Below are 19,680 nucleotides of genomic sequence, written 5' to 3' on the forward strand. Positions count from 1 at the left end.
CATGTTATCTGACTGTAGCATAGCTTGAAAGTAAACAGAGGAGAAAGCTTTCTGCTTTCCACCCTGCTAAATCAAGTCTGTTACACTAACTTTCTTCCCTTATTGCTGTGTGATTAAATCTATGCAGAAATGGGAACTTTGGGGAGAAATACGTAACCAAAGAGTGAAAACTGCTTACTTAGCCTCTCAGAAGTTAGTTAAAGCCCAATATTCTGAATCTGTGAAAGTAGTGGGATGATGCATTTCACATAAAAGTATTGTTCTGTATTTCAAAATTTACTTCGGAACACACCATTGGGGTTTAGGATCTTATCCATAGCTTATTACTGTTTTCTATGGAAGACAACCAATTAAGTGATCTGTCATTTCATAGGATGATGGTGGCATTGTTAGAGCTTTCTTGTATTGTTTCTCACTGGGCTGTCAGTGTGCCTGCTCTTCTGTATATTAAACTTGTAGCCAAAAGTCTTCACACAACCGTGTTTTTCATCGGGTTCACAAAAGGCAATCGTTACATTATATACTGGCATGTGATATAATTAACAGTGTTATCTCAATAGGCAAATACCCAGTTCCAGATGTACAGCCTTTGTTGCACCTTTTCCACCATCAGAAGTGAAATCTAGTGGGGGTGACTCATACAACCTGGGAGACTTACAGGTAATCTAAATCTCTTTAAAATAGATACAAGGAACTCTACCTGGCTGTCCTATGGTATTAGAAAGGAAAAAAATAACACTTTCTTCAATTCAAGAAAGAAATAATGTAGAATTTGCCTTTATGTTAAGTAATCAATTGTGAATAGAAACATTCATTGTGGTTTTAAATTTGAAAATTGTCATGCATAATCAGGCATTAAGAGCTTTCTCTGAACAATACATCTGTCATATGATTTATGAAGAGGGGATAAACACATTTCATCTTGACTATAGGAGCTCTTTCAGCCATGAGTTTTATCATGGGAAGTACTGTATTCAATGAAGTCCATTTAATTGAGTTCATTAAGTGCTCTATGGAGCTGTAAATTATGGCTTTTGATAAAGATTAATTTTGAGCTATGCCTTGCATTTTTATGTCCTGTGCCCCCTGAAGGAAAATTCAAGAATAGAAAGCATTTAGGTCTTTGTAATAGAAACTGTATGATTGGACATTCAGAGTATTGATGGATTTAAAAATAGTAACAGTAATACTTGTCTGAGTACCCTGCACTGTTTTCTGAAGCGTGTTTCCTTTGTGGTGCATTGTTCATTAATTATCATAAAGAAAAGTCTTTTGGACACTGTACTTGGTATCTCCTTTGATTCTTTTTAAGATGCTTTTTGTTTTCTTTAGTCCTTACAAGAAAAAAATTCTTTACAGTTGCAGATGTTGGATGAGGACAGCTTAGAAACAGCTACCAATTCAACTATAACTCTCAAAACCAAAATGGATGCAAGTCTTGTGATGAAAAGAGAAGGTAACTATTAATACATGATGTTTCAGTAGTTTGAAATAGAATAAGCATTGAAAATTAGCTCTTTATTTTTAAAAAAATGCATTCCTAAATAAAAAATTCTTCAAAAAGTGGAAAAGTTGATCTGCTTGGAATTGAGGAGCATTTAATTAAAATTTGGGTTTTGAGTGGTACCTGTGAAAGTAGTAAAAAAACCCAAGCAAGCCAACCCACCCTCCCCACATCCACCCTGCCAAAACCCACAAAAAAAAATCCTCACTGCAACACTGCCCAAAAGTATGGAGTGCTGGGCTTAAAGTAAAATGCCACAGTATAGTGCTAATTCATTATGTCCTTAGCTCTTACAATACACATGACATAAATAGGCATTGGCATAGCAACAATGCAAGGTTTCAGATTAAGACTTGCCAGCCTAAGTGTAGAAAAAATATTGCCAGAATATCAGATAACAGTGCTAGTTTATACAAAAAAAAAAGTGGATGTTGGCTGAGGGAAATTCAAACTAAGCATTATAATGTTCTTGACGGGGTTGTTTAGATTTTTTTTGAGACAGACTCAAATTATAGTAGTTTGCTTCTCCTGTGACTTTCCTTATGCATGCTCCTAGCTTACCCTATAGATGCTATAGCTCTAATTTCTTTTGTTGAAGTTTAATCTGAGATTGTTTTGGCTGAAGTAAGGTTAAAAAGGTGAGACCATGACATTGTCTTTCACTAGAAAAAAAGTGCAAAGCTCCTGCAATTCTCTCTGAATTCAGAAGGTCTGTGTCATCTGTTGCTTTCAGTGCTCTGCTTTCTATCCTGTTTATCCATTACATGAAACTAGCTTTTTCTGCTGCTGTTTACATATCAGACTATTTCTCAGATTAGGATTCTTCACATATCTGAATTAATTGCTTCTGCTTTGGTCAGGCTTCTCTTTTTCTTGGTTTCAACTGTTAAGTATCTGTTGTCTTTGGTCAGCTTCACTGCCCCATGTACATGTTAACTTTATGTGACTTTGGGGATTTCTTAACTTGTTGTAATATAGTGTTTTCCTCACCTGAGTTTTACCACAGCATATGCATGCATCTTAATCTTTGGGCAAAGTATAGAATAAATAAGTTTCTTTAATGGCATAGTTACTTTCTTATGAGGTTTTCCAAAAGTGTGAAAATGCTTTGTCAAAAGACAAATTGTTTTCCTCTTCTATGTCCTGTGAAAAACCCCTGAATTATTTTCTGTTCTTTCCATATACTCAGTGCAATCCAATTTATGAATTTGTACTGCAGGAATCCTTTGTGTGAATGACACTTGTACTAAATAAATGTGTACTCTTTAGAGACTTAGTAAATTTCAGTCAATCAAATGCACTGTTAGACTTTTGCTTTAAACAACATAGTGTTTCAGCCTTAACTGTATTGTAATTTTTAGAAATTTTATTTTTAAAGAAATCTAAGTTTTGCTACTATTCGAATGGCTGAGATTCTCATTGCGTTATTAACGTACTTTTGAGGAATGAGTTTTAACTTATTTTAGAAACAGATGTTTTTGGTGTATTTGAGAAATAACCTAAGCTCTACTTATGTATTTATCTAATGCATGGAGAGGTGACTTCACACAACAGTCAAACATGACATAGAAATAGTGGTGGTGTGAGACCACTTTACATTGTGGTCTTTCTGGGAAATGTTACAAACAACTCAGATTTATAGCAAGTATTTCAGGGCTGGTAAAATTTAGAAGGTTACTACTAATGACTTAGCACCAACATTGTGGAATATGGAATATGTGTACTAATCTTTTACTGTTACTTGCCAGTTCTGTGCTTCATTAGAAATCTAGTTCCCTAGATGGCTTTCTGATTTCTGATCTTCCTGAAGAAATCCAGTGAAAATGTCTAATATTCCAAGAGCTGGATTTAGGATTATATATGTACCTACATATTGTAGGAAAGAAAAAGATTTCATTTGAAAAATGGTGATTTTTTTTAACTTCAGTGTCCCCTCAACCCCCTGTGAAACCTTTCCCATGGACTTGTATTGGGAACAGTTTGAGCTTCAGGTCATGCTGTCCCTGTTTGTGCTTCATTCAAGCTTCCAGATGAGATCCCGGTCGTACTAGCTCAGTCCTTTGGTAGCTGAATTGCACTCAGCTTCTCCTTAGCATGGAATACTGCTTTCTAGTCATTGGAAAAGAAAACTGAATGACCATGTGCAGGAGCATTCTTAGGCTGTGCTACCTGCAGCCTGTCCTGCAATCTTCTACCAATTCAATGTCCTATCATGTCTGCAGAAGGAACCATGAGATGGAGCATGCTTTCTCCCTTTATGCCTTTGTCTTCAGTCATTACAGCTTGTAGGCTGCCTGTTGTCACACACAACAGACTTCTGATTTGAAGTATTGCAGTAAACTTATCTTCAGTGCTTTATAAACCTGCTCAGTGTCCCAGGATGTTGTAGTAAAAATTATGAATATGATCTTGTTCTGTGTGTTGGTGAAGGAAATAGTTGTATCTCTGTTACTGATATAGTAGTATCCTAAGATTCTGAATAAAGTTGCCATATCACTACACTGAACAGAATATGAATCCTGAAGATTACATTAATGCCTTTTAATGCCTGATTCCAGTAAGTCAGCTGTGTTCATTTATTCTGATACTGAAAATGAGGTAAAATTATTCTAGAAACTATGGGATAAATCTGCCAGAAACTGTTTCAAGTACTAAATATCAAGTCTTTATCTTACTTCTTTTTTTCTTCCAGAAAATAAAATACAGCATCAGGAGCTGAAGATACCACAGCCAAGGAGTCTGGAAAGTCAACAGCAACAATCTAGTTCTGGTGAAAGCTATAGAAAGCAATTGGATCAGATTAAACTAAACTGTGTTAACGCCAGAAAAAAATGGCCAAGTCAAGAAGTGACACAGAAAAGCTGCTACAGAGAGGTAAAGTAACAGGAATACGTAGTGGTTTTCTAGCTGCAGCAGCCTTTACATGTTGAAAAAAATGATTTCTGTGTTCTCAATTGTGGCTCCTTTTGTGGAATAATACCTTGTTTTGCCCTCTGTAGGGAAAACAATCGAGCCTTGAACAATCTGGTCATTCCATTTCAAAAGGATTATCACCACCAGATGCTGTTTCTAAGAAAAGTGATCCATTACATGTTTGTGGAACACCAAGCACCACATATAGTGATTATATGGACTGGTAAGCTACTTTGAGCTATACATTCATAAATGGTAGTCGATCTCTGGAAAGACTTTAACAGTTTTCAACAGGGTTTCTTAAGCTTTTCTGTTCAGATAGCAAACTAGATTTGAGTGCTTCCAATGCTTGATGTCAAATGCCTGACTTCTAAGATTCAGATTTCATTTAGAGAACTTTGTCTTCCCTGTCAGCTTTTCAGCATTTGGAAGTACTTCAAATCAAGAAGGCCTTGTTACAGCATTTACCTCTTTCTCTGATCCCTGCTATATGACACTTTCTTCTGGATGCCTTGCTGTTCGTGGCTGACAGGCTTTTTAAATTGATAACTGTGTATCAGTCTGGTTCCCATGATGCAAATGTCTGGGTTTTATTTTTAGAAAAAAAAGTATAAGGAATCTAGAGGCTTGCATAATTGAGCACTCAAGTTAGGAAATGCTAGCATTTGTTTATCCATGCAGTCTTAAATTAGGCATAAACCCCTGTGCATATGTTAATAAATCTTTCTAATTACATGATTACTTACTATTTTTATAAGTCTCTAGGATGAATCATATAGGTCAAGGCTATATGATGAGTAAGCACTGTTCCTGTTGGTAGGACCTCTGTCTCTGTAGCTGTAGAATTTAGAATATACATAGTGAATGAAGCACATCATCTCATGATGGACCTTGATAAAAGTAGTCCTTGAATAGATTCTGTTCTTGTTTCTTTCAAACTTGTGATAATATGTAAATTTTTTAAAAATAAATTCTCATTACACACCGTGTGTATGATATGTGGTAAACATGCAGAATTGTTGAGTGCTTTTGTGTTCAGTGAGAACCGTGCTTTTGACTGGTTTTGACTGTTTTTTTTTCCCAACTTTTGTCACTTTATTCTCTACAAAAAAAGCCCTAGGCTTATAAATTCTTATGCAGTTCTAATCTTAGCATCAGTTTCTGTAAATACTGTGGAAAAAACATTTATTTTGTAATATAACTAAATATATGGTAGACATATCAAGAGAACAAATAAAAAAAATAAAGGGTTTCTTGCAATCTTTAGTTTTCTGAAATACACGATCTTTCTGCTAATATACAGCATAGCTAAAGTTCTCATCCTCTCGTGATTGCCTTGAAGTTGTTTGTCTCAATATGCTCACTTTAAAAAAAAAGTCTCTTCATCTAAAAAAGTTTTGAATAAAGAACAATAAGCTAAGGAAAACTGACTGTGGCTTAAACTATCTTGCTGTCTTATGGTCAGCTCTTCCAGTTATATGGTGCTTTCATTTACCAGTTTATGCAGAGTGCTGGCTAGTATCTGAAGATGGGGATTTAATTACTGTTTTAAGAAATGTTTCCTAAGTATGTTATAGTTTAAGTGTACTTCTAAAGGACTTCAAAGTCAAGAAGTTGAAGTGGTCTTAATGCTAATTATTGAATGTAGCAGAGGCTTGGGCTTTTGCTAGTCAATAGCGTTTAACTTTCAAGCAGCACTGAAAATTTCAACTTTGTTAGAATAATCTTTAAAAATATACAGCTAAATGCAGATATTGTTCATAATTTCCTTTAGTTTCAGAACACCAGTTGTAAAGAACAACTTTCTACCAGAATGTCAAATTTCTACTCCGTATAGCCAGCTCCCATATTTCTTGCCACATACTCCAGCAACTCCATTTCAGAATCAAGCTGGCCTGCAGGTAATGATTTTAGGCTGTCTTTTGCCATTTTTCAGTGCATATTTTCATTGGAGACTACTCTGTTAAATATATGCATGTATGTATATTTTTTAATCTAAAGTTGCTGTTCATCTTCCTGGATGAGTAATGGAAAGTAGTCTGTATTGCTTATTCTCAAAAGAACTGTTTCTTCATATGTATTTCTGAATTTAGGTAGAATAAGTCATCTCTTGAAAAGTCAGTTCAGTTGTGTCAAAATCCTGAAGCCTTTAAGTCTGAAATCTAAGCAGTTTCAGATTCTACTTCGTGGCAGAGACAAGAACTAGAGTCACTATTTTTGTTCTGCTATGCTTTTATAGTTGTACTACACACTACAGTGGAGTACCCATAAAGAGAAGCGGTGTGCATTGCAAATCATAAGAGTCTGAGGGAGGTAAAAGAATGAAGAATTGCATTCATTCTGCATTTTGTTAGACTTCACAAATTTTGATGCATTTGTAGTGGCCTGAAATCATGTAAAAATGGATTACCTTAGATGGATTGCACATTCAGGTAGGAATCTTCCTAACTGTAGACAGAATTGGGGGATAAGTTTAAGCTTCCTACCAGAGGATTAACATTTAAAATTTGTGGGTGTTCTACAGTTTGGTATAGCAGGTATGGGCAAGACAGGCTGTTTCAGCTTCACAGCACTTAAGTCTGCTAGCTAGTAGTTAACTTCAAATAAAATAGTAGGTGATTTGAGTACAGCTCTAAGTTAGTTGTGTGCTGTGACTGAAAGTGTCTTGGATTTAAAGAAAGCTTCCAGCATTATCTGTAAAGAGGGAGGTGTCTCTAATGATCTGAGAAACCTTATAAAGAACACCCTTTTCTTGATTTCCAGGGTGAAAAGCATTGGTATCTTTTATAAGAGTTCAGTGATGTTAACATGCCAAGTGATGATCATTATACAAATACTTCTGCTATTGGGAACCTTAGCTTTCAAGACATATTTAAAGCTTAGCTTTACTACACTTTATCTTGTTCAGAAAGACCAAGACAACTTAAAGCATATTAACTTGATAAAAAGTAGAGCTCTACCAAGTTCCACTGCATGTATATCAATGTTTTCTTAACTTTTTCTGTATGTACACAGGTTCCAGCTTCTATACCATCACATGAATGTCTTGCCATCAAAGGAAGAATTTATACAATATTAAAGCAAATAGGTAGTGGAGGCTCAAGTAAGGTAAGATGCTCTTCTATCCTTTTAGACAGTCACTCATTTACACAGTAGTAGTTGTAAACAAACATGTTGAAGTTACCTAATAAGGAGTGCGTAGTACTAGCATGTACAAAGTGTTTGAGTGACCCAGAGAATCTAGGAATCTGTCACTTTAATGCTATGCTTAGACTTTCTCCCTCATGGATGCAGAAGAAACAGCACACATTACATTTGGTACAATGCTGTTTTATCTGAATCTTCAGATAGCCTGCAATAACAACTGAATTAATGTATTATGAAAATAGTGCTTCAATTATTACAGCATGTTAAGCATAGTTAGCTGCTTTTTATAAGGAAATTTGGGGTCACAGGAGCTTGGGAAACAGTTTTGGCAAAACCTCTTGTTCAGAAGATAAAGAATTATAACAAAACCAACATAACCAGTTTTGCGTGAGTTAGATTTCTCTTCTGTCGGCTTTCTTCTGTCTCCCACACCTCTGTTTCACCTGTATTATTAGTCACAGGGACAGCCTAAGAATTTCTGTAAGGGAAATTTGATTCATGCAGTCATTGGTTAATCTTCAGTAACAGCCTACGTAGTACTTAGTCTGCAGCACACAGAAAGTGAAATGGTTACTTTGAGGCATGCAGCGAAATATGAATTGGATCCTTAAGTTCAGTGATAACATTTCTGTTTAAAACTCTCTCTTTTTTTTAAAGTATCTTTTTGACTTGCCAAAAATTGCCCAGAGAGCTTTAGTTAGAGCTAGTTTTAGAACTATCTCTAATCTTACCCTTAAGTTCAGTCCACTAAATCATCTGGTGTTTTGTTTTAAATGCATGGATTTTCCTGAACTGGCTTTAAGTATCTGAGATAAGTACTTAAGATTGACCTTGTTTTATACTTTTCGATTTTTTAATTAAAAATATTTGATAGTTGCCATTTCATCAGTAGCTTACTTGGATGGAGGATGCTCAAGCTCTCATGGTGCAATTACCATACTCACTTAAAATAGGCTTCCCTTGCAAAACTGAGGAGTGCAGAAGTGCTATCTTAGTGACAACTATTGTCAACAGCATGTATACTTTATTGGTTTTCAGGTATCTTACAATCCAGTAAATAGTCATGGAAAAGAGCACTAGAATTTTGTTTAAAAATCCCCATATGTCTAGACTTCACAATTTTAAACACATTTATCTAATCATATTTATTTAAACTTGGCTTATATTTATGACCCTTTGTGCCTACTTTTATTTTGGTTTCATGTTTGCATATGCAGAAACTGACAGAACCGAAGTGGTACTGAGCAATCAAGCTATGTGCTTTCTAGTGATAGAAGAAACAGTCTGGGTGTGTTATAAGAGATGGGAAATTGCTTTTAAAAGTTGCAATATCTTAATCATAGAATAGTTCGGTTTGGAAGGGACTTTTTAAAGGTCATCTAGTCCAACCCCCCTGCAGTGAGCAGGGACATCTTCAACTCGATCAGGTTGCTCAGAGCCCCGTCCAGCCTGACCTTCAATGTTTCCAGGGACGGGGCATCTACCACCTCTCTGGGCAACCTGTGCCAGTGTTTTATCACCTTCCTGGTTAAAAATTTCTTCCTTATATCTAGTCTGAATCTACTTTTTTGTTTAAAACCCTTACCCCTTGTCTTACTGCAACAGGCCCTGCTAAAAAGTTTGTCCCCATCTTTTTTATAAGCCCCCTTTAAGTACTGAAAGGCCACAATAAATTGAGAAGAATAACAATAGAATAGAATATTTCAGTTGGAAGGGACCTACAATGATCACCTATTCATTCCAGTTGGACAACTTGTCCAGAAGGATGCTGTGAGGAACAGTATCAAAAGCCTTACTAAACCCCAGAAAAACTACATCCACTGCCTTCCCTTCATCCACTGGGTGGGTGACCTCATGGTAGAAGGATATCAAGTTAGTTAAATGGGGCTTTCCCTTTATGAACCCATGTTGACTGTGCCTGGTGATGGCATTTTCTTTTAAATGCCTTTCGACAGTACCCAGTATGATGATCTCTAATTTTTCCAGGAACTGAGGTTAGGCTAACAGTTCTGTAGTTTCTTGGGTCTTCCTTCATGCCCATATTGTAAATTGGAATAACGCTGGCCAGCTTCCAGTCAGCAGGGACCTCCAGGAGGAAAAGCTTCCTGTGTTGGCAGTGTACAGTTGTAGAATGAGGTAGGATGGAAGGGGCCTCAGCGTGTCTCTTGGTCTAATGGTCTGCTTAAAGCAAGGCCTAAACAGAGCAGGTTGCTTGTTGTCTTTTGCAGTTGAGTTTTGAGTATTGCCAAGCATGGAGATTTCACAGCCCCTCTGGACAACCTGTTCCCCTGTTTGACTACATGATGGTGGAAAAAATTTCCTGATATCTAATTGGAATTTTCCTTGTTAGCTATGCATGTTGCCTCTCATACTTTGATGGTTCAAGAGGAGTCTGTCTTTTTTATACCTTCCCTTTAAATAGTTGAAGACAGCAATAAGATTCCTTGTAGCCTTCTCATCTTCAGACTGGATGGACTCAGTGCTCTCAGCCCCTTCTCATGTGCCATGTGGTCTAACCTCCAAATCATCTTGGTGTGACAAAATGGATGTGCATTGGCAGGTCAAACCCTTACCTCTGTGGGAAGTGTAATTTTGCATGCTTCATCTTAGGAACAGTTCAGACTTGTGATCAAATACACCTAGTGAAATATAATGTGGTACCAACATGGCTTCTGACAGAGGGTTGTTTCTGTTGTTAACTGGTGGCTTCTTAATTTTTCTTCATGCTGACTTGTATGAACTTTCTAAATGTAGTGTTGCTTCTTCCTTTCAAAAAGGTACGCTTTTCCTTTGAAATTCTGGCTGTGGTGAGATGAAGGGCCATGGTAAATCAGAATTGGGATTGAATGAAGTTATTAACTGATACTGTTTTACAGGTGTTTCAAGTACTGAATGAAAAGAAGCAGCTGTATGCTGTCAAATATGTGAATCTAGAGGAAGCTGATCAACAGACTGTTGAGAGCTATAAAAATGAAATTGCTCATTTGAGTAAACTGCAGCAACATAGTGATAAGATCATCCGCCTTTATGGCTAGTGAGTAAACGCTAATTTTATTAAACCAGTATCTTTTTATATAAAGAAGTTGCCTTAAATTTTAATGTAAGTATTTTTATTTATTTTTAGTGAAATTACTGAGCATCATATCTACATGGTAATGGAGTGCGGAAATATTGATCTCAATAGCTGGCTCAAAAAGAAAAAAAACATTGATCCATTGGAACGAAAGAGCTATTGGAAAAATATGCTGGAAGCTGTTCACACAATCCATGAATATGGTATTGTTAAATAATTCTAGGTATTTGTATAGGCTGTATGGGAGAGATAATGTGTTTAAGTTTCGGAGGTGGTACTGCTTAGTTTTGGTGGAAGCCTAGTGATCTTCAAAGATGGGTATTTACTGTATTGTGAAAAAAATTTTTCAGTGAAACAAAAGACAAGAGTAAATATTGATGCAGAAGCAGACTTGCTGACTTTGCTAACTCAAAGGGATCTCCAAGTATCACTGTTGCATAATGCTTTCTATTTCCTTGCAACAACCAGAAAATAATCTTTTCTGTATTGGACTACGTTGTATACTCCCAATACTGCTTGTTCTCCATTAGACTCAAATTTCAGCTACTCATCTTCTCCAGAGAAGCTTTGATGTTAATGACAGCTTTTACACAGCTCTGTTGTCTTTCCTTTGACATAATGTTTCAGCTTTTCCACATAGTTCTTCAGGTCTTCCTTTCATCTTTACCTGTAATTGAAGTGCATGCATCTGTATGCTGTTTGGCTGTGTAATATAAAGGAGAGAGCAGATTTGGATCATTTTCCTATTTAAGAAAAAGTGAAGAGACCTGTACATATAGCAGAGTATCACCTCTTTACAGCACAAGAACCCTAGAACATTCAATAAATAGAAAGACAGCAAAACCTACTAAAGCACAGGCTACATGATGTGTCCTTGAAACAAACAGTTTTGCAAAACACAAAGATGGATTGACTGATTATATGAATAATAATCAAAATTAATAATAAATCATGTGAGTAGGGTTTGTGAGAAGTCAGTCATATGTAATCCTCAGTGAGTGGTACCTTTGAGATCAGGAGGCAGAAAACATCAGACTAAGCAATATAATTCTTTTATTTTAAGTACCTGCTTAGCTGATTATGTAAGAGAAAGCTACAGGAGTGGACAGGGCATTGAATTGCTCCAAAACAGCAGTTCAGTATGGCAATGTGTACATCCAGCCAGAGGGCCTACCCCTGAGAGAAAATATGCAACTCGAGTCTTTTAGAGCTATTTTGGGGTGCATGCAGATTTGAATAAGTAATAATTCAAACTATAAGCTCATGCAAGTCATAACTGTTTAAAAAGAAATGGAAACACTTTATGAAATCTGCAAAGAATAATTAGGTTTTGGCCAAGTAAAGCTGATTGGCAACTTCTCTCTCTGCAGGGGTTATGGCAATTCAGCAATAAAAACCCCCACAGTAGTAACTTGGGTTGACTAAACCTGAATTGACTTTAAACTTTATTTTACAGGCATTATTCACAGTGATCTGAAACCAGCAAACTTTCTGATAGTTGATGGAATGCTAAAACTAATTGACTTTGGCATTGCAAACCAAATGCAGCCAGATGTGACAAGCATCATTAAAGATTCTCAGGTGAAATACTTTTGAAAAATTCATGCACACTTTTCTGTAAAGTGCTATAGTACTTGCTGATTATGTTGATTAATGTAGTAACATCAATGAATACTGAAATTTTATGCTAAATGGTTTTATATGTATAAATAAATATTCATATATATGACTCTTTTACATGTTTTTATTGAATGTAATAACAATGGCCTTCAGCCTTAGTAGAAACAAATTTTCAAGATGCTTTTCAGTGCTTCAAGAGAAAAATCTATCAAGTGAGTTAATTTAAGTGCATGCTTCACTTAAAGGTATATTTTTACATTTTAATGGCTAGGTTGGCACAATGAATTATATGCCACCGGAAGCAATAAAAGATTTGTCTTCCTATGGAGAAAATGGGAAATCTCGATCTAAGGTAACAATCTTTTTTCTCCTGTTCTCTTCATGTTAAGAAGAAAGTAGTTCAGGCATATATTATAAGATTTAGTTTTCTCAAAAACTTCCACTGAAACTAGAACACAAGGAAATCCATTGTGCCACAGTGATGGTGGGCAGAGAGTGAAGGCTAAGTTCATTCCTCTCAACTACCTAAAAGCATTTTGCAGATGGTGTTTAAAAAAAATGTAAGTGCTGAATTAATAAGTAAAATTGAAAACAAAACAGATGCACAGGCTTGGGCATTGGAGGAGCTGATAATATAATGATAATACCTAAACTGAATAATAAATGTAAGAATATTTTAAAATCCATTTTTATGGATCAATATAAAAGTCTTCCACTATGTTATCAATGTGAATGGCATTGAACAGCAATATAGAGTACAGTGAAATGGATGCAGCCTCTCACATATCAGAGGCTGTACCATTGACTAATGTTACAAAAGCCTTTTGATCATCTTAAGGGTCCATCATGCTGTGCATCTCTGACAAGTCCTTCTTTGCACTGAAATCACTTCACAGGCTAGAGCTTTCAGCGGGTGTTTCTGGGAGGTTATTCTGTGGTGTCAAGTGAAAGAATCGTTCCTTGGTCACTTCTTAGTTGCCTATTGTGCTGCCAAAAATTGGTGAAGCTCTTATGGTACTGCTAGCTGCTACACATCTATATTTTAGCATTCTGCATAAATAACCATGGCTTAGAGATCTTTTTCTGAAAGCAAGAAAACTTGCTTTCTGATATAAACCATTGTTAGCATGTTTGCTTAAACAACAAGATGTGATGATGCTTGTATCATTGTCCTATTTTTGAATTCTTTTGAGAGGCAGGTGTTGCAAGAAATGAGTGATACCTAATAAGGTCTTTTATAAGATTATACAATGAAGTCTAGTATGTTAGGGGGCACATGTACGAGTTCTGTGTATCCTATTAATTTTTCTATGCTATAGAGTACTGTGTATTGTAGAGCTTTTTATAACTTCAGTAGGGCAACAATGTCAGTTGTGAAGAAAGTACTGAAGGAAAGCAATTTCACATTGGCAGTCAAACTTCAGTTAAGGAGTACATAGTTTTGTGGAAAGGTATTGAAAAAATCCATATTCATATGTAAGTGCATCTACACATTCAAAGATTGTGACTTAACAGTTCAATGGAAGTATTACTATGTAGCAAAACAGAATTTTGTCATTCTAAACACAGAATACAGTGTTTTATAGATGGATTTCTTTTGTTAAGGATGATACTTCTTACCTCTTTTACATTTTAAAAAATTGTATGCAAAGTGCAGACTTGTTCTGGAGCTCAGCTTATCCAAGCAAAAATCTAACCATTGTGCTGGGAGTCAGGCTGTCTGTGTGCCTCTTTCCCCACCTCCTTCGCCTCCCCTACTCCCCCAACCTTATGTGCTTTTCTTAAAAATGCTTCAGCTTCAACAGGAGAAGTGGAAAGTCCTCCTGTAAGGAACAGCCCAGGTGTGGTGGTTGAAATCTGGATCCTTTTAAACCCAGAGGAACTGAACTATGGCTTCCCACCTTGGGGACATAGCTGTGATGTCTCACTGGTTTTTGGATTAAATTAATTTAGTATGCTTTTATTTACTCATAAAACCAAAATTAGAATCCTGCTGTTCAACTTGTTAAGGACTACCTTTAATTTTATTTTAAGTTAGTTGTTCGAGTAAGTTGATTTTCAAAAATAACTAATAAAAATAGCTTTCTTATGGAATATTAGTGAATGAAGCCACATCACTGTCTTAGTAGATAATGGCATGCTGGTCTGGTGATTTTGTGTGATAGTTACTAAGATCTGTTATCCAATGTAAAATAGATATACTGTTAAGTGAAATGACTTTACAATTACATGATAAGGAACTGACCCTTCAATCAATTTAAGTGAGTAATCTTAGTTTTTTTGTTTTTATATTAGATAAGTCCCAAAAGTGATGTGTGGTCATTGGGATGCATTTTGTACTGTATGACATATGGAAGGACTCCATTTCAACATATAACAAATCCAATTAATAAACTGCATGCTATTGTTGATCCTAGTTATGAAATAGAATTCCCAGATATTGCTGAGAAGGATCTTCAAGATGTGCTAAAGGTAACTGTCCCTTAAGATTAATTTTGATTCAAATAATGGCAATTTCTTTATTTAAATCATATTTTCTGAAACTGAATGAGTTGTGCTTGAGAAACTTTTTAACAAATAAATGCTTGCTGCTACTTGTACGAAGAGGCCTTATTCCAAAAGAAGACCTAATGAAGCTAGAGCTATTTCATGTAGTTTCCATATTTAAAGTCTATTTTCAGCTCAGTAGCAAATAAACAAGTAAATACTTAAAGTGGTCTGACTTAACTCCTTTGGCTGAAAAACGCAAAGTGAATACAGTAGCTTTTGTACATGCCATCCCTTTCCCTAACCCTGTATATTTGTCTGCTTTTGAAACTTGGCCTATGCTTTAACTTGAGCCCTAATTCTGTTGCTCAGCAAGTAACAAACCGAAATCCAGAAATGCTTATCCCCTTAACTTTCAAACCTCGGGGTCAGGTTGTGTCATTTGGAATAAAAGGACATTGTAGGTACTGGGCTTCACCTCTTCCGACACTGTTGCTTGAGTAAAACAGCATACCAAACTTTACTCTGAAGATAATTGCTAATGAAGGCAATTAGGTTAATCTGTTATTGTATTGTGAGTTGAGTCTTTCTGAGTATTTAGTTTGGCAGTAAAAAGTTCTGACATGCATCTACAGGGTCTTTTAAAGATCCTCACTCTTAATTCTTAGGAAAATTCTTAATTTATAGGCAAAGCATTCTTCTTTTTTTCATTTGCAGCGCTGTTTAATAAGAAATCCTAAACAAAGAATATCTGTTTCGGAGTTGCTGGTACATCCCTATGTTCAAATTCAAAGTCATTGTCAAACAGGTACATTTATTTTAAAATACTTTTTTATTAAATAGTATTTATGATTCTGTTTAAGAAAACAAAATGCTTTACTCTTACATGTACTTTGCACTTGCTGGTGTAACAGTATTTTGTTTGATGCCTAAGTATGTTTCAGAAAAGACTTCAGTATTTTAATTCTTAAACCTCTTACAAACTGGTAATTTATACATAGTTGTATACAACTTTATCATAATTATAAATTAACTGCAGGTGTTCCAAATGCAAAAGGAACAACAGAGGAAATGAAACGTATCCTTGGCCAGCTTGTTGGCTTGAATTCTCCCAACTCTATTTCTAGAGCTGCTAGGGTAAGTAAACTTTCTTTTCCATTTTGTATGGTAGTATGTGTTCATGCAAACAAAGGTTAGAATGTTTGGTAGTGAAAGCTGAAAGGATGCATGTATCAAAGCTTCAACCACAGCTGGAAAAACATGACTTTGTAGTGCTTTTGTTTGCAAGCATGCAGAATCTCTCCACATCCTTCTGAATGGGAAGGGTTGAAAGGATGATGGTAATGTTGATTTTCTTTTTTCTTTTTTCCTTTCCACTTCTCAGTACATCTGTATAGTTTTATTTCCAAATACCCGCTGCCCCAGTATCTCCTCTCTAAAACAGTCCTTACTGTGCTGCTTTGCTTTTAAGCTGCCCAAAAACTGTAGTAGGTCTTCTAATTTAAAAACCATCATTATGGAGAAATGATCTAAATCGATCTGTCAAGTGTGCAAGCTTTTGAACTGTATTTGTTCTTACTTCCTGGAAGTTACTGAACTGTTAATGCATTGCTATGTGTTAATTAGTCCCTGTATGTTGAGGTATTATGATTCTAGCCTCTCAGTTTACTGCCTGAAAGAGAAGCTTGATAGCTCTTCAACTCGGTTCTTTCCACGTGTCTCTCAGAAGAGGTGGTGATGGCGGTCAAATATATAATAGGTTGAGATGGAATGCAAAGCTGCTTTCATAGGAAGGAAAGCAAATTCAGTATGTTTAAAGTAAATCTAAAGAAGTTTATTTACACTTAGACTGCTAGTCATACCTGTTTAAATATTGGGGCAAACAAGATATTAACCTTTTAACAATATTGTGATGTGGCTATGTTTCTGGCCACTGATTTTCCTATCTCATATGAAACTTGCTCACCCCAAGTATGCAAATACCTCTCTCCTTCCATGCTAGTGTTTCTATATCAGAGACAAGTAATGGAGTAAACTTGATTTTTAAATTTCGGTAATTAGTTTGTTCTCTGCTGACTTGTGAAGCTTTATACCTTTGCTCATGCTGCTAAGTCAGCATATGTGTTTTCTTTATGCGCTGCATTGCATTACAACTGGTACAACTAAGCAGTCTTAAGTGTATCTTTATTCTCTTGAAAGAGAAATTTTAGTATGGAGTTTGGAATACTTCAGTATGAGATGACTTATTTCAAGTGGTAATGTTTGTTATAAAGATATAGTTTGAATCTGTGTGATACAACTGTGTTCACCTGAATACCTGTGTTTTTATTAACTTTCAGACTTTATATGAACAGTGCAACAGTGGTAAAAGTCTCGATGTATCAGCATTTGCAAAACTTGGGAGTCAAAAATCATGGACAACAAAATGACACACAATTCAGGATGCTACAGAGGTGTCTGGTCTGTTCAGAAATTTTTGTGCTGCTAGCTTTTAAAAGGACACTCAGCATAAAGTTCATATTTTTAAATGTTCTTTGTGTCTTCTGATAATGCTTGCAGATCATTAAAAAGAATTTAATTGAATGCTTTTCATTGTGGGCTGTTTCACTCTTTGTGCCACTTGGATTGAACGATGACAATTGTTAGTTGGTGACTTTGGTCTTTGTTACTCACAAAGCACTACAGTGTTTGGAGTACAGAAACTTTTCTGAGTATCTTCAAGTTCTTTTATCCCCCTGAAGCTAAAAAAAAAAGTTCCTAAAATGCTAATTGGTGTACATGAAAAACATGCAAGTATCTCTTGAAATACCTACTATGACATGAACACAGAGTATTATACTGTTCTGTCCTTTGCCAACAAATAACCTTGTGTCCAGTTTCAATCATAACTAAGGAAATAAGCACTCTGTTTATGTAAGTGATCAGTTACAATACAGGCAGATACTTGTAAATGTCATCCAGTTTTTGAGCTGTTCCTGTGGTTAAGTGACATGGTGGAAACATCAGTACTGCTATGAAGTTATATGAATAGAAAATGGCTTTTGTTCTCTTAAATGCTACTATAAATCCAATATGCTTTTCAAATCTCAAAATAATAGAAAACCCATCAAGATTAATGATGGTCAGAAATCACTAATTTGGATTTTTAAAAGCATTAATACAAAGCACTGTTTAAAATGCACTGATGTAGCCAGACTTTTTTATATGATTGTTAGCAGATTGATCAGGTTTCCTTTTAACTGAGTTACATTTCTGGTGCAAGTGTATTAATTTTAAATATACTTAAATCATTGAAAGGTGTTGAAGTAATATCTAATAGTTTTAAATTGGACAAAACAATCTTGCCTATGGTTTCATGACAGCTGCCATGCTGTTCTTGGATGCCTTCTAAAACATGGAGCTTGTCAGCTCTCTATCTTGATCAAGCATTTTGAATTAGTCTGTTTTGCCTTTCTTTCATAATAGCCCTGCATATAAAGAGCCCGACTTCATTATTAAAGTGTCTCTTTCCTTGTTTATCTGCATGAATTAAAGAGTATGACATACTCCTTGATCAGTGATGGAAAAAGGTGAAGGTCAGCACTAGGGAAGCTTTCCTTGACAATTTCTGCACGTTAGATTACTGAGTTCATGTTTTCTTAGCTTCAGAAGAGCATTGAAATATTTTAAAGGCTTTGTGATAGCAGGTCAATTAGGTCAGCTGTCTGTGGGGGTGTAGGGAAACTGGTCATTCTTGCTGCAGGAGGCTTACTTAAGCCAACACATCTTGCTGCCTTGGAAGATGTGGCTAGAGTCCAGAGAATTCTTAAAGTGATTTTGAACATCATGAAATACTGGGTAGTTTGATGTTCTGAGGATGTGGATATTGTTCTTGAACTTTCAGTTTGACCCTATAAAAAGGGAATTCCCCCTGCCTTTGCCACGTATATTAGCAGTGCTGAGATACCTTTATCTTCCTTTTGTCTGGGTGAGCTTGTCTTATACCTATAGAAATAGGTATATTGTACTGCATGCTCTATTCTACTTGCCCTTGGTGTTTATGGGGGATGACTCTTTACTGACAACTTCAGTTAAAGAAAATGCGTTACCTTTTTATCCCTGGAAGATGCAGCTATGTCTGCACTGATCCAGATGCAGAGTGACAGCTGTACTTTGTGTCATTCTTCAGTTCACAACATACCCTTTTTCCTTGCTTGCACACTGAGCAGTAGTAGCTTTATTGGTATCACTCACAGCACTATCATAATGTTTTGATCTGAAGTTAATAGCAAAGAGAAAGGTAGCGAGTTGTAAATACTGATTTCAACAGCAATATTGGAGGAAAGGCTTTATTTCAATGTGTTCTTGCTATCTTTCCTGCCTTTGATTTATCAGTTTTTTGGATGACTTTATAGCCCTGTAAGAACTGAAGCATGAGAGAGAAGAATAGCACACACTTTGATCTCAAATAATACATGAAACTTGGAAGTATTGTATTTTTTTAAAAACTTTAGTAGCTTTGATTTTTAAATGATATTTTCACAGCTTGCTAGTATAATAAAAGCACCCCTTGATAGGTGGGAAACTTTGTTCTTAATTATTTCATATTCAAAGTAGCAAAACAATTCTTCAAATTAAATTAAAAAATAAATACTTTTTAAAAAAGTTCTTTAATGAAGAATAGTAATTCTGTAATTTTATCAGGCCTCTGATAAAATTGTGTGTGTTTCAAAACTCCCAAGTCCTCACCACCTTCATATGCCAGTTAAGACTATCCTCCTGTGACAGAGCAAGTGCTTGTAAAAGAGCATTAATTATTCTGGGGTGTGGTGTTCCTGTGTCTGTTCAACACCTGCCCACCTTTGTTTCAGGTTAGCAGTGATTCTCTGGATTACACAGGGAGAGTCACTCCTGATACCGGCCCTTCTCCCCTCAGCCTGGTCTGGGAGGAAGGCTG

At 35.9% G+C, this 19,680-nt stretch overlaps 1 protein-coding gene across 2 annotated transcripts in view; it reads left to right on the forward strand.

Annotated features, from left to right (window-relative positions):
- TTK (TTK protein kinase) overlaps positions 1 to 19,680 on the forward strand; it is a 45,061-nt gene that overhangs the window by 18,274 nt on the left and 7,107 nt on the right. Inside the window, exons 10-23 of one of the 2 annotated variants that reach the window (XR_012652984.1) lie at positions 561 to 660; positions 1,360 to 1,456; positions 4,197 to 4,378; positions 4,504 to 4,640; positions 6,192 to 6,318; positions 7,433 to 7,525; positions 10,441 to 10,598; positions 10,689 to 10,840; positions 12,094 to 12,218; positions 12,529 to 12,609; positions 14,553 to 14,729; positions 15,462 to 15,552; positions 15,784 to 15,881; positions 17,084 to 17,204. Coding sequence is in view for 1 of the 2 variants with exons in the window: in XM_075046355.1 (XP_074902456.1) it covers positions 561 to 660; positions 1,360 to 1,456; positions 4,197 to 4,378; positions 4,504 to 4,640; positions 6,192 to 6,318; positions 7,433 to 7,525; positions 10,441 to 10,598; positions 10,689 to 10,840; positions 12,094 to 12,218; positions 12,529 to 12,609; positions 14,553 to 14,729; positions 15,462 to 15,552; positions 15,784 to 15,881; positions 17,084 to 17,173 (1,708 nt within the window). In the remaining variant the exon portion in view is untranslated. Of the gene's footprint in view, positions 1 to 560; positions 661 to 1,359; positions 1,457 to 4,196; positions 4,379 to 4,503; positions 4,641 to 6,191; positions 6,319 to 7,432; positions 7,526 to 10,440; positions 10,599 to 10,688; positions 10,841 to 12,093; positions 12,219 to 12,528; positions 12,610 to 14,552; positions 14,730 to 15,461; positions 15,553 to 15,783; positions 15,882 to 17,083; positions 17,316 to 19,680 lie in introns of those variants that run through there. The other variant, XM_075046355.1, reaches the window with a different exon arrangement.

This window comes from Buteo buteo, chromosome 15 (genome assembly GCF_964188355.1).
Source record: "Buteo buteo chromosome 15, bButBut1.hap1.1, whole genome shotgun sequence".
Classification (NCBI taxonomy): domain Eukaryota; kingdom Metazoa; phylum Chordata; class Aves; order Accipitriformes; family Accipitridae; genus Buteo; species Buteo buteo.